This window comes from Gymnogyps californianus, chromosome 20 (genome assembly GCF_018139145.2).
Source record: "Gymnogyps californianus isolate 813 chromosome 20, ASM1813914v2, whole genome shotgun sequence".
Classification (NCBI taxonomy): Eukaryota; Metazoa; Chordata; class Aves; order Accipitriformes; family Cathartidae; genus Gymnogyps; species Gymnogyps californianus.
The window spans coordinates 8,616,862-8,632,995 of NC_059490.1; the positions used below are offsets into that span (position 1 = coordinate 8,616,862).

General features: G+C 55.6%; 1 protein-coding gene across 1 annotated transcript; it reads right to left on the reverse strand.

Annotated features, from left to right (window-relative positions):
- Nucleotides 1–1,122: 1,122 nt before the first annotated feature.
- Nucleotides 1,123–12,651, reverse strand: SLC47A1 (solute carrier family 47 member 1). The gene is made up of 18 exons (XM_050909210.1): nt 12,588–12,651; nt 11,267–11,358; nt 9,104–9,205; nt 8,485–8,553; nt 7,970–8,118; nt 7,768–7,810; nt 6,994–7,038; nt 6,488–6,585; nt 6,152–6,249; nt 5,709–5,822; nt 5,400–5,467; nt 4,988–5,096; nt 4,503–4,578; nt 4,093–4,162; nt 3,288–3,420; nt 2,780–2,874; nt 2,454–2,535; nt 1,123–2,043 (listed from the first exon to the last, which is right to left on the reverse strand). The coding sequence occupies exons 1-18, from the start codon at nt 12,649–12,651 to the stop codon at nt 1,808–1,810; spliced, it is 1,743 nt and encodes a 580-aa protein (XP_050765167.1). The 3' UTR covers nt 1,123–1,807.
- Nucleotides 12,652–16,134: the final 3,483 nt, after the last annotated feature.

The window sequence follows — 16,134 nt, forward strand, 5'->3', positions numbered from 1 at the left end:
CAGTGAGGGTCCTGTGCACCACTGCAGGCAGCACAGAGGAGCCCGGACGTGCAGTGCAAGGCGCTGCCTGCCTGCCCTGAGCCAGTGCAGGGGCTGAGCCTTCCCAAATCATTCCCGCGAGCCCTCATACCTCTCTCCTGCTTCACCGCAGCTCCGCCGGCCGGTGGACTGGAGGGTTGTCCTCCTCTTCCAGCAGCGTTGGAGGATTCATGGGTCCGTGCGCAGCCTCCCATGAGCTGCTGCCAGCAGTGGCGGGGCCGCTGCCCGTCTCGGCCCCTCTCATCACAGCGTGGCGGTGGCCAAGACAAGCCGGCCCCATTGGCTCCAGCTGTCAGCCTCGCACAGCACGACCGCGTCAGGTTTCACTGGCACTGCTCCGCCGGGCCAAATATAGCATCCTGCCTTGGCCCGCCGCAGGGCAGGGGAGGCGGAGGGGATCTGCCGCCACCGTGCAGACCCTCTCCTGCACAGAGCAGGAGGTGGGCTCCAGTGGGCTGGGGTAGCCCACGGGGCAGAGCAAGGCAGGCTTCCTCCTCTCCCCAGGCTCCCATTCCCAAACTACCGGGATTCTGAACAGGGCAGCCTGCCACATCCTTCCCAGATCTGGGAAGAGGCTGCTGAGGTCAGGTTTGATGGCTGTTTCAAGCTCCTTTATGTCACATCTTTTCATTCCCAGCCCACGGGCAACCACCACCATGTGCCAGGAGAGTTGTGGGGTGGCAGGAAGGTGCCACGCACCGGCTGGACGTGGTATTTACCTCCAACGGCCGAGCATATGCCACACCGCAGAGGCGGTGGCCTCGCTGCTGTCACACAGCTGCAGGTAAGAGCCTGGGACAGGTCCTGAGGGGCTCGGTGCTGAGGGCAGGGGTGGACAGGCAGTGCTGGGGCATTTGCATTAAGACATACAGCAGTTCCTTAACAGCTCTGTAGGGTCGTGCACCACACCATCCTCTCCCATGCAGCTCAGCAATGGTGTGGGAGCTTTTGTACCTGAGGGGAGCAGCATGCTCTGTAAGCCCAGCTAAAACAAGCCCCTGCACCCAAAGCCAGCCCCAAACTGCAGGGCCAGGAGGCTGAGGCTATGCCCTGTGCAAGCCCGTCATGCTGCACAAACCAGGCACACATCTCTCCTGTAACAGCTTACTCATGCCAAGGACCTGGGTCATGCTCACACCACATTAACAGCCCAACATTTACTCAGAAAACTTTATTGTATCAAAATCCCACCTTACAAAAGTGCAAAGAGTTGCTTTAGGCCCTGTGCCCATCACGCAGCAGGGAGAGCAGGGCCAGCAGCCAGAGCCCAACGCCCCGGCAGCAGTCAGAGGAGTCAACCATCTTCCAACAAAATCGGCCTTGCTCTGCACTGCCGCAGCGGTAGCGAGCGGGCTCTGCCATGCCAAGATGCTGGCACAGACTGGTGCGTGAGGAAACGTGCTGTGGGCAGCAAGAGCCTCTGCCATTAGCAAATGACGTGGACAAATGCCCCCAGGGAGTAGGAAGCAGGACAGCAGCACAAGGTCCCTGTCTCCTTCCCAGGCCAGCCCCAGGATACACTCCTGCCTATCATGAGTGACATCCCAGTCCAGTGCAGGAGAGGGACCAGCTCTCAAGCACTTTCTTCCCAGGTACTGCATCCTCACCCCTTTTAAGAACTCTGCATGTGGGATAAAACGTTGTGAGTTAACCAGAAACTGAGCAAAGTGAGTCTTTACAAGGAACTGAGGGGGAATTCCTTCCCCCGCACCATCCTCCTGGGACATTACCACATGCTCTCCTGCACAGCTCCCCAGTGTCACTGGTTCTAGCCATTGCCAGTCAGGAGCCGGACCAGTATGCCCACCAGTAGGACAGCGACGGCGGTGGCAGCAGCCAGCACGCGGCGGATGATCAGGGCCCTCCATACCACAGCGGGAGGAGCAGGGACGACAGCCGGCTCCTCCTGTGTGATGAGCTCGTGGTCAGGTTGCCTCTCACCTCCCACGATGCTCTCAGGCAGGACCACAGTGTCCATGGTGTCCGTGTCAACGGAGATGTAATCTGTGTAACAGAAAGGTGAGCGCTGCAGGGAAGCCAAGCTGCAAAGTCAGGGGATCCCCGTCTGATGCTGCCGAAGTGCTAGTGGCAGTCCTGAGGGTCCTTTCCCAAGGCTCAGGGACACTGGGACAAGCCGCAGCAAAGTGGCAAGTATTCCCAGGTAAGGCAGACGTTGGCTGGCAGTCCAGGCTCTTCCCTGGAGCAGCCAGGGTGGTGACAGGGGTCACAGGGTATCTTGTACCCCATTACTAAGCACAGGAGAAGTGCCACTGGCCTGGGACCAGCACCAGACACTGTACTCTTTCCAGCCATCTGGGCCTGCAGGACAGGCACAGCTGCCATGACTGTGAAGGAAAGGAAGGGTTGGATGGAGAATTCGGGCTCCCTCCCTGTTGTCAGGCCCAGTTACGTACCCACAGCAGAGGTTTTGTTAGCAGCTGTGCCATTGGAGTTCACATCTTCCAGTTGTTTTTTCAGTCCAGCTCGGACTTGAGCCTAAAAACACATAGAAGAGTTGCTCTTCTCAGAGCAAGGGTGTCCTGCCCAGCCAAGCAAACCTGAGCCTCTTCCCTCCACTCTCCCAAAGCAAGCATGCTGAGCACCGAATTGTTCCTCCGCTACAGGAGAGGGACAGATCCCGTTTCACTTTTGCCTCCCCCCAGAGAGCTGTGGCATTGTACTGGGACAGGAACTCACCTAACACCGTTTAAGAGTTACTAGAGAGAAGCACAAGTCTCACCTCTTCTGCAGCTTTCTTCCAATCCATGCGCATGACTAAAGCAGAGAAGGAAAGGGCTTGCAAAGAGATGCAAACGATCATCCCCACCCACAGACCTGCGATGGAGAGTTACTTCAGGGAGGGCTTGAGGAAAGCTTGCTTTTGCCAGCCACTGCCCAAATGCCCAAGGACTTCAGTGGGGTCAGATTATTGCCCCATGTCTAACCCAGTCTTGCTGGGAGAGCTGTCCTGAGGGGCAGTGAGAGGAAACAGCTCCTGGGGGGGTCCTATGCTGGGAGCAAGCCTGGATTTACTGGGACATCTCAGCCCTCGTTTGATGGAGGCTACTCAGAGCCTGGATCAGCTAAACACTTCAGTGTGAAATCCAGCCCCATCAAGCCGAAGGAGGATTTGAGCACAAGTTCCAGGGCTGAGCCTTTGCTCAAGGCACGGGGTTTGGCCCGGCAGAAGCGGTGCTGGCAGCTCATACAAAGCCAGACTCCCAATGCCAGATGGAGGACACACGTACCTAACACCCCCATCTTAGCTGCAAACATCAGCGAGATGCCGATGGGCAGGCCGATGGCGTAATAACCGATGGCGTTGGCGATAGCACCCATCTTCTGCTTGCCTGTGCCCCGCAGCACGCCGCCACAGGTCGCCTAAGGAAAACAGGCGGAGGAATCAATATATACGACAGCACGTGCTATGGAAGGTACCACCACAGGAGCTCTGGGGTATGGCATGGCCCTGTGAATAGGGGAACCCACAGCACTGTCCCACAAAGCCAGGAGGGACCAAAGCCACATCACAGGGCACACGGTGCAGGGCTCCTCTCGTTCCAGCTGCCGACCCAGGCGCAGAATGTGGAGCTGTCTGCAGACACCGAGAGGCATGCCAGCAGACCCCACAGCACTTTCCACACTGCCTGGGTCCCTCTCCCAGGGTCATGACAGGAGGAAACAGGCTGAAATTACTATCTAACAAGTTGTATGAGCACTGGAACTATGCTGGGACTACCTGGTATCTCTGAAGATCCAGAGATGAGCACAAATGCTCATTTGTGTTGCTCTGACAAGCTAGTAAAAAGCTGAAGCCTTGCCGGAGTAAAAGAAGGAGAAAGAACTGCATTGTTCTGCAGCAATGCCAATGGGCAACTACAAGCACAGGGGACGCTGAGGTGCTACAGGTAATGCAAGCAGCTGCTTTGACAGTTTATCAGTTTGCTTCTCTGTATTATTTTAACAGATCAAGAGTGAGCTCGAGGCAGCTTTGCACTCTCCATTGCACCCCCACCTGCCGAGAGGAATCGCTCCACATGCTGGAATACTCACTGCTGCTGCATCAAACAAGTGGAACGGAGCAAAGATGATCATCACTTTGGACACCAAGATAACAATCTCCCTGTTGGGAAGATGTACGTACTGATCAGGGAAAGCAGCACGGCCTGGTCCCAAGGGACTCTGGTTCTGACATATCTCCCTTGGCCAGCTGCAAAGCCTGATCCCAGCCCATGAGACTTGAGGGGATGCGTGCAGCTGGGGTACCACCGTGGTAGTGTCCCAGCGTCAGAAGCATCTGTGCTGCCCAGTGACACCTGGCAGTGGGGAAGAACCTTTGGGAAACATGTTTGCCAGATGGAGGTTTATGAACTCTATCTGTCAGCAGCTTCTGAGCAGCTCCTGGGATACAAATCACACCCTCCAAGAAGGTGATAATACTCAAAAGAAAGGTGTTAACCCACTTGTCATTGGTGAAGATGTATCCCACCACGTCCTTTAGGGTTCCCAGTAACGTTGCGACCACCACAGCAAAGACTCCTGAAAGAAAAAGAAGTCGTCGAATTGCTTGCCTCAAGGGCAGCGAGCATGTCCTGCTCCTCACCCAGGTCCAGACCTCAGGGGCTTCATGTGATGGGGACTGGACTTGGCTGACCTCCAAGTGATACTGCAGTAGAGGACAAGTCTGTTTTCCTCACTTTCTCCCCAGATACTCCCTCTACCTTCTGAAGGTGGAGGACAGAACGCTAAATTGCATTTTTAACTATCAAAGCCTTTGCACCAGGTTCCAAACAGAAAAGAGGGGCCAGGATCTCACCTTCCCCCAACAGATGGGGGACCCAAACAAGTGGGTCTGCGTTCCCAGGGGGGGTCCCCAGCCCTGTCAGAGGGGAACTGAACCATTTGCTGATAATTGCCCTTTATTCCGCTCTGCAGGACCTGGGCTGACCTGTGCACAGCAGGGCAGTGATGCAGGAGGTCTTGGCTTGCACCACATCCCCCGATCCCAAGGCGTTGCCCACTCTGACACTCACAGCCACGCTGAAGCCCAGAGGCACCTGAGTAGCAGGAGACAAGGAGGAGGTGAGCGGCAACAGACCCTGCAGCGGCAACAGAGCCTGCAGCAATTTTCTTCTTCCCCAGTAGGGAATTCAGGGCAAATTGGCATTGCTGCAGTAAAGGGATTTTCCATCTGCAGCAGACCCCTGGATGTGCGGCTGCACAGCAGGCCTGAGAGTCATCACCTGCCTGGTATGGACTCCTGCTTCCCACCCCTGCTTCCCTCCCCAGCCTTGATCTGCAGGGCCATTGTTTGGGGGCTCCTCCCAGGCTGACCTTGGTTTAACACACCCAGCCCTTACCATGTACGCTGCAGAAGAGAGCTCATAGATGACAGACTGCGCTCCCAGCTCCACCACACTGAGCAGCCCTGGAAAAGATTCATCACTTCCTTCATTGGGTCAGAATTAAACTCCTCCTTTGCTGACAAGGAGGCAGTGACTGCAGGGTTCGCATCTAACAGATGCGGCATCCTGCAGAACCAACCCTGCAGGCGAGGAGGCCGCTGGCAGGAGGTGCTCTGGGGACACACTCAAAAGGGGCAGCCACCAGAGCAGGCATGGCTGCAAAATGACCTGTTGAACCAGAGGAAAAAGAGGATTTGGACTCACCTGCCAAGAAGCTCCCGATCTCAAAGGTCCACCATTCAATACACATCATGAGCATGCCGGGCACTGCCAGTTGGATAAAGGAGCCCCAGTCCAGGAGGCAGTCCCTGGTCCAACCTGCAATGAGGAGGTGAAGCAAAGTGAACGCCTGTTCTCCCTCTCCTCCCTCGAAGGGGAGCCATGTGCTTTTCTGGATGCTCTCTGAGGACAATCACCACCACAGCTCACAGGACATCAGCCTGGTCTTGCTGCTGTACCATGCTGCATTCCTGAGACAGGGATGATCAACAAGAATGTACGTGGAGCTACAGTAAAGGCCTTGAGGACATGGCTACAGCATCTTCCCACCATGAGGGGATGGTAATCCCTTTGTCAGGTGCTTGTGACAGTGCCAAATCCCCAGGGCCAGACACTGGTATTTTGAAGTATTGAGCTATGAACAGTACCTCCCCAGGTCTCCACATGGATCTTCTTACACCACACGTAAAGGAAGAGGAGAATGGCCTGGGTGTACTGAGAAACAGTGTTAGCCCAGGCAGAGCCCCTGGGGAGAGAGACAGGCAGATTACAAATTATAACCTCCTCAGCTATAGCGGGAGAGACCCGGTGGCACCCATATAAGCCTTGCTGCAGATATGGGGCAGATCCCTCCAGCCTTATCTTTGCAGGCTGGTTGACTGGGGACAGAGGGTGGCAGAACTGGGCACCCAGGACACCCCCCACAGCCCCGAGCAAACCCCTGCACCCATGGAGAGGCTGTCACCACCTCTGCTCACACTTACACCATGCCCAGCTTCAGCGCATATAGGAAGAAGGCGTTCATGGCCACATTGAGGACGTTGGCTGCAATCCCCGTCAACACCTGAGGTAAAATGATCGCCTGGAAGCCAAGGAGGGACTTTGGAGTTTGCTTCCCCAACACTGCCCAAGCCCCATCCAGCTAACGCAGGGGAGACCTTCAGCAATGCCCAAGGAGAAAGCCAAGAAGGCAGTTCCCGTTTCAGGTAAAGCTGCATTGTGTTAGACATGCAGAAGGTAGCACGCAGGGCTCAAGAGCTGGTGCAATCGATAAAATGCAGAGTTGGGAGGTAGCAATGGGGAAATAGAGCAAACTAAGGGTGGTTCCCATGAGCTCTCCCTGCCCTGCAGGGCCGGCTGGGGGGCTGTGCATCACACATTCCTCAGCCCAGCTCTCCCCAGAACAGGATGAACTTAGATCCCCAACTTTATCCATGTTCCTAGGAATACCTTTAATCTATGGCCCATAACCTGGCTAGTTATACAATACCTGACTTAGTAAATATCTTGTCTGCAGCTGGTACAGAAACGCCGCCTGCAAAAGTCAGGATTCATTTCATCAGCACCACCGCACTACGGTTCAACAGCCAGCTACCGTTTAACGCTCACAGATAGGTCCTTCCCTCAGCTCCCCGCACCACCACCTTAGGGTGCCCCAGCCAGGCACGCTGCCCAACACCCTGCTCCTGTGGTCTGGCTGAAGTGTGGCATCTGCCAGCACCGGCTGCACCCAACGCCAAGAGTAACAAAAGGCACCTCCCATTCCCACTGGGAAGAGAGATCAGTCTCCAAATGGGAGATCTCCTATGCTTCGTCATCAGCACAAGAGAGCCTGGAAACCTTGGAAGAAAGGAGTAACCTACAGACCCTTATTCCCCAGGGTTACTGCTCCCTGTCTTAGAGGAGTCAGAGTAACTAGCCAAGAGCCCAGCAGCTCTGAGCGTGTGCGAACAGCAAGCTGCAGCCTTTATCTCAGAGCTAAGAGTGAGCCCTGGAGCCCCTGGTTCCAATGTCCATCGCCAGTTACGTGTTGTGCAGAGACGTGGCCTGCAGTAAAAGCCTGTGCACAGTAAGATGAAAGAGTGCATGTTTGCTGGTCCAGCAGCTGCTGGCCAATACACATCTGTTAAGGCCCAAGATCAAGGGGCACGTTGTAAAACCCTAAACCATGCTGCCCTGTGATCCACACAGCAGAGACCCTCCCTCCTTTCCCCTAATGTTACTGAAGGATACAGAGCTTCTAACAGCTTTAGCAGCAACTTACGGGAAGCGCTGGAATAAAGATCATCACGTAGACCTGAGTTAACCTGGAAAGAGAGTTGTTTCCCCAGTTAATGATACAGCAAAGCAAGAGCCAAGCCAAGCAGCGTTGCACTTGAGCTCCACGGAGCCTTGATTTCAGCACTACATGGCAACCCAGCCACAGCCAAATGCCTGCTCCAGAAGGGCTCGATCTCACCCCTGACCTGGAGACCTCGGGGTCCTGCCGGATGAGCAGGAGGATCCGCTCGGTGTTGATGAAGAGCGCCCAGCAAGGGAAGCAGCACAGCAGCAGGATGAGGATCCCCCGCTGCAGGATGGTGCCCACCTGCTTCAGGTTCTTGCCGCCATACGTCTGAGTCGGGAGAGAGGACCAAGGTGAGCATTACAGGGAACCAAAGGGTCTGGGCAAATGCTCAGGACCCAGGGCAGCAACGGGCTGATTAAACGCATTTTCCACGCCCTGCAGTGGCTAATGCCAGGCTGGTTGGGTATAACTGGCTCTCAGGCGGATTGCACATCCCTTTGCTACCCAGGCATGACCCAGGGCTCCTTGGGGGAGCTGCAGGGAGGGAGCAGGCTCCAGCCAGCGCATCTGTAGCCCCGTGCTGGCTGGAAGCTGCCGTCCTCCTGCCCTTTGTGCCCAGATCACACTGCACAGGAGGCGAGACACCACCAATCGAACCCTGTCAGGCACAAGAAAGGGGGAGCTGCTACTGACCTGGGACATCAGTGTGTCGCATGCTGAGGCTAAACCAGAACCGATGGAGATGCCTGTCACGTTGATAACCTGGAGGAGAGACAAGGGACTTGGATTGCAATGGAGGGTGACAGGGGAACTGGCCCAAAGCACGGTGTCCCTCCCAGCTGGGTGGGGAGACAGTTCAGCTACGAGTTTTTGGGAAGTTTCCAGCCCTTCTCTGTTTCTCAGAATAACACATTCTTGTTACCCAAATAGCCTCTTCTCTCCTCTGGTGTGGAAAAGGATCCTCTAGCAAGGGGTGAATATCTAAAGGACCACAAACAGTGCTGCTCCTAGCCACGTGCACAGCCCCAGGTCAGGCGGGTCCAGAGAGCTGGTCACAGGCTCCAGCTCCCTGCCCAGGTGCTGGCCTTGCACTGGCACAGTCACGGACCCCTCGGTTCCCATCTCCCGCCTGTGCTCAGGGCAAAAGAAAGAATGGTTTGGTGGATGCAATGTTTGCGTCGCATCAGGCTGTGCTTACGCATAGGGTCCTCACATATACATTCCTACAGGTTTTGATTTTTTTTTCCTTTTTTTTTTTAGTGACACATAATTCGTACGTTTTAAATCGGAGGGGAATCAGAGTAATACATACGGATACAGCCAGCGTCACAGCATCCAGCTCGGCTTTCCCCAGGTGGCCACAGAAGATGGAGCTGACCACGCTGATCAGGAACCCCAGCAGCTGGGCGACAAACTAGGATGGGAGGAGGAGGAGATGGTGAGATGAGGACCAATTAGGACTTGAGGAACACCACCCTTCCCCCAGGAGTCGGACTATGAACAGTCGGGTTTCCTGGTGTCAGTGCAGCACCTCGCCTCGAGGCCAGGGCTCTGCTGTCCTGGGAACCCACCCCTGCTCACCAGCGCTGCTGGGGCAGAGGAGCCAGCTCTAGGACTCGTGCAGGCTCCTGGTGACGTTGTCTTTCAAGGCAGGCCTCTACCTGCCCTGTGGTATTTGGTGTTCTGCAGCCAATCTGGCAGATGACCTTGTTTACATGTGGCTTAACAGCTTCACTAGAAATCCTCTTTTCCAGGATGAAAGATGCATAGAGAGGGAAAATAAAAAATCCCAATGCTTTTCCACCCTTCTGTGCCTCTGTGGAAAACTCTCCTCCCAAACTGCAATGTCCTCTCCTCCTGGAGAGACGCCAAGTCCAGCCTGCTTGTTCCTCGCCAGGGGCTACAGCAAGGCTTAACGATGCTGTAGCAGAGATTGCACTCCAGACCTCATTTTCCCTTGGCAAGAGGACGGCCCCTCTACAGGCGTCGGAGTCACAGAGTCATGGCACAGCTAGAACCAGATGGTAGGAGTTAGAGATGTTTATACCCGCTGAGGGGTGGGCATGGCTGGGGACTGTGCCCAGGGTCCGCTCACGCTCCTTTCCACCCCGCAGTTGGCAAGCCAAGAGCCCAGTGCTGCTGGAGAACCAGCTCCTGTGGGGTCAGAGGAAGAACAGAACAAAACCTTCTCCTCTCCAGACCTCCCACCGCTGCCTGCAGATGCAGTTCTCCTGCCAGGTCTAGGCATGTTCAACCTACTGCTGTGAGTAACCCCCACAGGAGGGGTCCATAGCTCCACGGTTGTTCTAGCACAGGGTTTGACATAAAATGGGCATTAACTAATGACAGCGGTAGGTTTGGTTTTGAGGTTATCTGTGCACATAGAGAAGCAGGCAGTGCCACATGTGGAACGGTTGAGGGGACTGAGCTAGGGCTGATGTATTCAGCTACAGAAACTGAAACCCGTCTATACTTCCTCTGCTGCCTGATCATAGCAGGTCAGTGCTTTGATGTCAGGGAGGACGTCTCTGCGAAGTTCATCAGTTGGTACTTATTTACCGGATAGAGTAGAAGATTCAAAGCACAAAACTTCACGCACAATGGATTTAGACCAGGGCTGTGGTGCACGCTCCCCTTTGCGGAAGTCTCTGCAAAACGTGCTCAGTGCTGCACCGTCGGTCCCTGACTACCAAAGGATGCATCTTCTTCCAGACAAATGGCAGTCCAGGGAGGATTTCAGGACAGCGAGCCATAGGGTACTTTTGCACCCAGAGTCTGCTGGAAGGGCTGGCCAAGGAGCTGGCATCAAACAAAGCGACTCGCCCGTCACCCAAGGGGTACATGGCAGTGCCCGCAGCTGCAGACTGGTTTCCCAGAGCAATTTAACAGCTTATCCTCCCCTCCCCAAGTCCACCACTCTTCTTTTAAAGCCATGCTGCCAGGCCCTGCTGCAGCAGGGCGCATGGACCAAGCTGGACAGCAACAGGAATTCCTGTGGCAAAGAATAAGCACATGGATGACAATTAAGGAATGAATGGTGGCGTTTTAATCCTAGCTGTGCCTTCAGCAGGCTAGCCGGCATGGACTGCAGGAGGGAGGGAGCGGGCTGGCCCCTGTCCGGGTGGGGAGGGGAGGTGAACCCCCCGGGCTGCGGAGCCGTGCCCGGAGGCTGAAGGGAGATGAAGCAGCAGCGGCACGGCCGGGCAGGGCTCAGCCCGCTGCGGACACGCTCACGGTGCCAGCCGGGGCCCGAGGTCTCTCCTCCACAGCCCGGGGTGGCCGGGGCACGCTGCCAGGCTCTGGGCGTCCGAGCCTCCCGCCCGGGGCGGCGGCCCCTCACCTCAGCGCCGCGGCCGTTACCCCCCGTGCGCCGGGGCTGGCGCCGCTCCGGCGGGAAGGAGCCCGGGTCGGTCCCCATCCCCTCTGTGTGTGTGTGTGTCTGTGTGTGTGTCCCTCCCGCCGCCCCGGCTCTCACCACGGGCCCCGCCAGCCGGGCCAGCTCGCAGCTCTCCCGCCGTGCGCCCGCGGGCAGGAGGCGCCGGGCGCCCCGCAAGCACCGCGCTGCTGCTGCCGCCGCCGCCGCCGCCGCCGCCGCCATGGGCCGCGCCGCCCGCCGCCGCTACGGCCGCCGCCGCCGCCGCCCGCCCGCCTTATGGGCACGGCCGAGGCCGCCTCCCCGCCCCCGGGGCCGCGGGGCTGCCGGCTGTGGGCGGTGCGGGGCGGCACGGCACGGCACGGCACGGCACGGCAGGGGCAGGGTCCCCTCCGTGCACCGGCTTAGGGCTGGGGACCCTCCGCCGACCAAGGAGGGGGACCCCAACCTCCGTGCTCTGGCCGTGGGTCGGGGACCCCTCCGTGGGGAGGCAGGAGCTGGGGACTCCCCACACGCACGCGTGTTGGCCAGAGCCAGAGCCCACCGTGTGGTTTTTTTGGGGGGTTGGGGACGCCCCCATGCGGAGTCATGGGCTGGGGACCCCGCTACATGTGTTGGTGAGGGACTTGGGTCCCTGCTGTGTGGGGAGTGGGGGACCCCCCTATTTGTTAACCGACATCTAGAGCCTTCCTACTCGTTGGCGGTGGGATGGGGACCCCCTGAAGATCCCACACACATGTTGACCCGGGACGAGGGGTTCACCAGAGGTCCAGAGACCCCCACCCCAGGTGGTGGCTACGGACTGGGGACCTCCTTGTGCGGCGATGGCTTAGGAACCCCCATGTGCTGGCTGTGGGCTGGGTCCTCCAACACAGGGGCCTGCCAAAGGCAGGGATGTCTCGGCACATCCTCCAGGACCAAAGGGATGTCCCCTCTGCCATCAGCATTACGAGAACGGTGGGGGGCAGCTGGCTCTGGGCAGCCTCCCCCTCTCCTCCATCCACCCATCAGCACCTCATAAACAAGGTGACCTGGGCATCACCCCCCGAACCAGGGATTCCCACCCAGCAGGCTGGCACCCAGCTGCCTCCACAGTGCTGCGGTGCAGCTGGCAGGGTGCGAAGGTTTGAAGGGGGGCTGCTGGACCCCACGTCTGGGCTGGGGTGCCTGTGGCCGTGTTTGCCCAGCACTTGGCAAGAAGGAGCTTTGGTTTGGGTGGGAGATTGGGTTGTTACGGGAGTGAAATTCTACCTAAGTGCAGGTACTTGTAACCAAGTAGCTGTAACCAAATCTATTTCTAATGCACGGAAAATTACTGTGGAAAGTGGGGCTTGGTTTTACAGCTGTTTAAATGCTGCCTTGGTGCCTTGTAGCTGTGGTGTCACCACCCAGAAATGTAAAGTCTCGGTACAGTTTCACTTACCCCCTTGCTCCTTCAGGTATAATGTGACATTGTGAAAAATTGTGTAGTAGTAGTGGTGAGTCATAGCCACTCTGATTTTATGTGCCGTGATGAAATCAGGGTATCTCAGGACAAAAGAGTTGCTTCAGTCTGGTCTTGAGTTCCTCCTGATTTTGGTGGTAGTCAAGGGGGAAAGAGCAACTTGCAAAATGTACCTGAAGTTGTTTTTTCAAGAAACACATGTTTCAGCGTAGCCAGAGGATTTTATTCACAGATCACCAAAACATTTTCACAAACGAGGAAGGAACAATGTAAAGTTTGGGAGCATATTTGAACTTTGAAACAGTTTCTTCTTCCTTCGGTGGTGTTCACATCACCATGACTCACCCTGGGTGGCTCGGGCCACCCTGATGTGCTTCACAGCGGGCACTGGCTGAGCTCCGGTAAACGCTTTGCGCCTCTGCAATGGGGGAAAGGAGAGGAGCAAACTGGTTTGCAGAATGGAAATGTCCTGGGCCAGTGTTTTCAAACACAGACACTTCAAGTTAGATTCTTACATTAATGTTAGGTAAAAGGCAGCAAGTGTCACAGGCATTCGTTCCAAATGGCATGGCTTTGTGCAGGGCTTGGCGAGCTGGGGCTGCCGCTTCTCTCCGTGACCCTTCCCTCCCCTGTGGCCGGCAGAGCAGTGGGCAGCTGGGTGCTCGTGCCGGAGCCTGTGCTGCCTGCGGGATGGTACTGCAGTGGCAGCTATGAAGAAATAGAAGTAGTTAGCAGCAAACGATGTGTGTCCTGGCTGGTGGCGTGACTGCTGTCGCCAGCCTGGCTGCATGATGGCCAGAGGGTTCCTGCAGTGCCGTTATCTCATGTGGAGGCAGGAGGGGAAATGATAAGGCTCAGATGGTGCCATTCGTGGTCCTCAACAAGCAGCACAAGTGTGAGTGAGTCCCTTTGAAGTTTACTTGTGACCCTGCTGAGATCAATACCCTGGGCTGGCAAAGAGGAGGGAGAGAATCAGGCAGAAACCTGGGAAAAAGGACTTTGAAAATAATAAGCCCTGCCTCTTCAGGCTTAGGGGAGAAATGTTACCTCCCAGCCCCAGGAGCCAGGTACTGGACTAGACCCTAGAGAACCAAATACACATGGAAGGGCTGTGATTGAAACCCCCATTCTTGTGTTTTGCTGCTGCTGTTTGAAATCAACTATATTTGCTTTCATAAGAGCTGTTTTGTGTTTCCGTGGTGACATGTGGACCCCCCAATCTTGCTGGAAAGCAGCAGAATGGGCACCCCAGGACCTGGTCTGATGAGCGGGGGTGCCCCGAGTTCTCCCCTGTCACTGGCCGACTGACCTGGCTCTGCTTCAGCCTCCCCGCTCTCAGATCAGCCGGTGAGCTGCCGAGAGGGACATGGGTCAGTGCAAACTTGCAGCCTGAGCTCTGCACTGGCACTGGATGCCGGCACGTTTGCTCCTTCCCGTTCTGTGACGGGGGCAAGGACCTTGCCAGCTGCCCAGCAAGATTCGGCGGGGGCTCAGCTGCTGGAGCCCCCAGACAGATGGGGAGGGTCAAAGGTACCGCTAGCCTCGCACCAAGCTGCCCTCAGCAATCCGGATATTAACGGTATTGCAACACCAGTTAGAAGAATTCGAAGGGTCAAATTCCTTCAGAGCGGAACATCGTTGAACTCGGTCATTTTAGACCTCCAGCGAATTTGAAGCAGAGTTTTGGAAGGCTGATACCTTAACACAGACCTGTTTAAAGGAGTTAATGTGTGACCAGCTACAAACCATCTGGAGCAGACAGATGGCCTGCCCTGTTGGAGCTGGTTTCGGCAGCTGGGACCCTGTGCGGTTCTCAGTGATGCTGATGTGAATCCAGAAGAAAGCAGCTGAGGGGAGAAGGATTGCAGTTGCTTGCATCATCCGTAGAGCAGAATTAGGCCTTTTTTCTGCAGATTTCCGGCAGGATGACTACGCAGGGCTTTCTCTAGATATCTGTGTCCATATTCTGAAACGCAGCCAACATCCCATTACTAAAATAAACCCCACAAATGTACCGTGTCTGGAACCATTGCGATTAAGAGCTACCAAATAAGAAAAATGTCAGAACACAATGGATTTATGTCGAATGCTCAACTGTTTGAAGAGTGTCCCTTTCTTTTAAGAGACTTTGTTGCTGGCTGATGTCCAGATACCGTGGAAAATCCACTCCCCTCTGTGCAACGTGGAGTTCAGAATACAGCTAAATTAAAAACTAAAGAGCCTTTTGCAATCAAATGAGTTTTTATTTAAGCACCGCACCATAGGATCAGATGATCAGAGCCGTCAGCGGATACAGCACACGGATTTGGGGCTTGTCAACACAGAGAACAAACCAGAATAGCTGTCTTCAGATAGCTCCCCTTGCGCGATGATCTGACTGCGAAGAAAGTTACTATATTCTGGAGTAGTAAGTGCATTAGCAAAACATGCTAATAATCTTAGACCGTAGCGACCCTTACTGCAGGGTAGCCTCTCTACTGAGTACACAGGGGTGGTTTTTCTGTTTAACCCCACGTAAGTGTTCTCAAGTCCATCCTGCTGATTGACGTGGCTTCCTCGGACCCAGGAGAATCGGTGTTCCACTGCCGCCTGCGTCTCCAAGGTGTAATTAATGTTCAATAATGTTAAAAACCATAATGTCTAATAATGTTTTAAATGGTGCTGGCTGGTGACGCAGCTGCTGCACTGAGGCGCTTACAAGACCTACAGTTACACGGCTGCCAGACAGGTTGAACTCGGGAGTGGGCAGCTCTCAGCAGTCTCTAATCATCCTGGGTGTTCTTATTGCCCGTAACTGCTATTTTTTGTCATGGACAGTCACATAAACAGGACCGTTCACACCATTATTTGTCCCTGCTTGCTAGTGCAGACATACCTCTGTAAGAAGGGTTATAGAGAAGCTCGAAACTGCTGTTTACAGTGGATGGAATTTGTTCAAAAGGCAGTTACCTGTTTAAAAAAAAAGCAGCGAGAAATCTAGCAGCTCACTGGCACCTGCAAGCCTGGCACGGCCTCCGTGCCTCTGCATTGCTGCGCATCCGCCGCTGTGTGCTGCTGCCTGCCCGTGCCCTTGCAGCGCTGCCTGCGCTGGGAACTAACCTGGGGCTCCCTTTTCTGTCCTGGAAAGCTGCCTTCCCAAAGATTGAGACTAACCAGGCTGTTTCTCTCTGCTGTTGGTAAATAGGAGTTTTCTTTGATGGCTTCTTTCCTGCTGTGGCTTTAGCATAACTCAGCTACTGCTGTTTAAAAGACACCCTGAGTGTACCTTTCTTTTCTTCTTTTTGATGCGATGGGTTTAATTTGCTCGAGCTGATGTGCCTATATCCCCACAGCTCGGTATCGTCGGCTTTGGGCAGAAGCCGCAAAGCCTGACGAGCTTCCCCAATTGAAACAGCGAGCGTGAACTCAACTCAATTTGCCGTTTCTGCTCCCAATCCGTTGGGCTAGGGCTGGGGGCTCGCCCGCCGGCCCAGCTTTGTGGGCACCCACAGCAAGCCCAGGTGAGGGCTCGGGGGTGCCGCTGCCC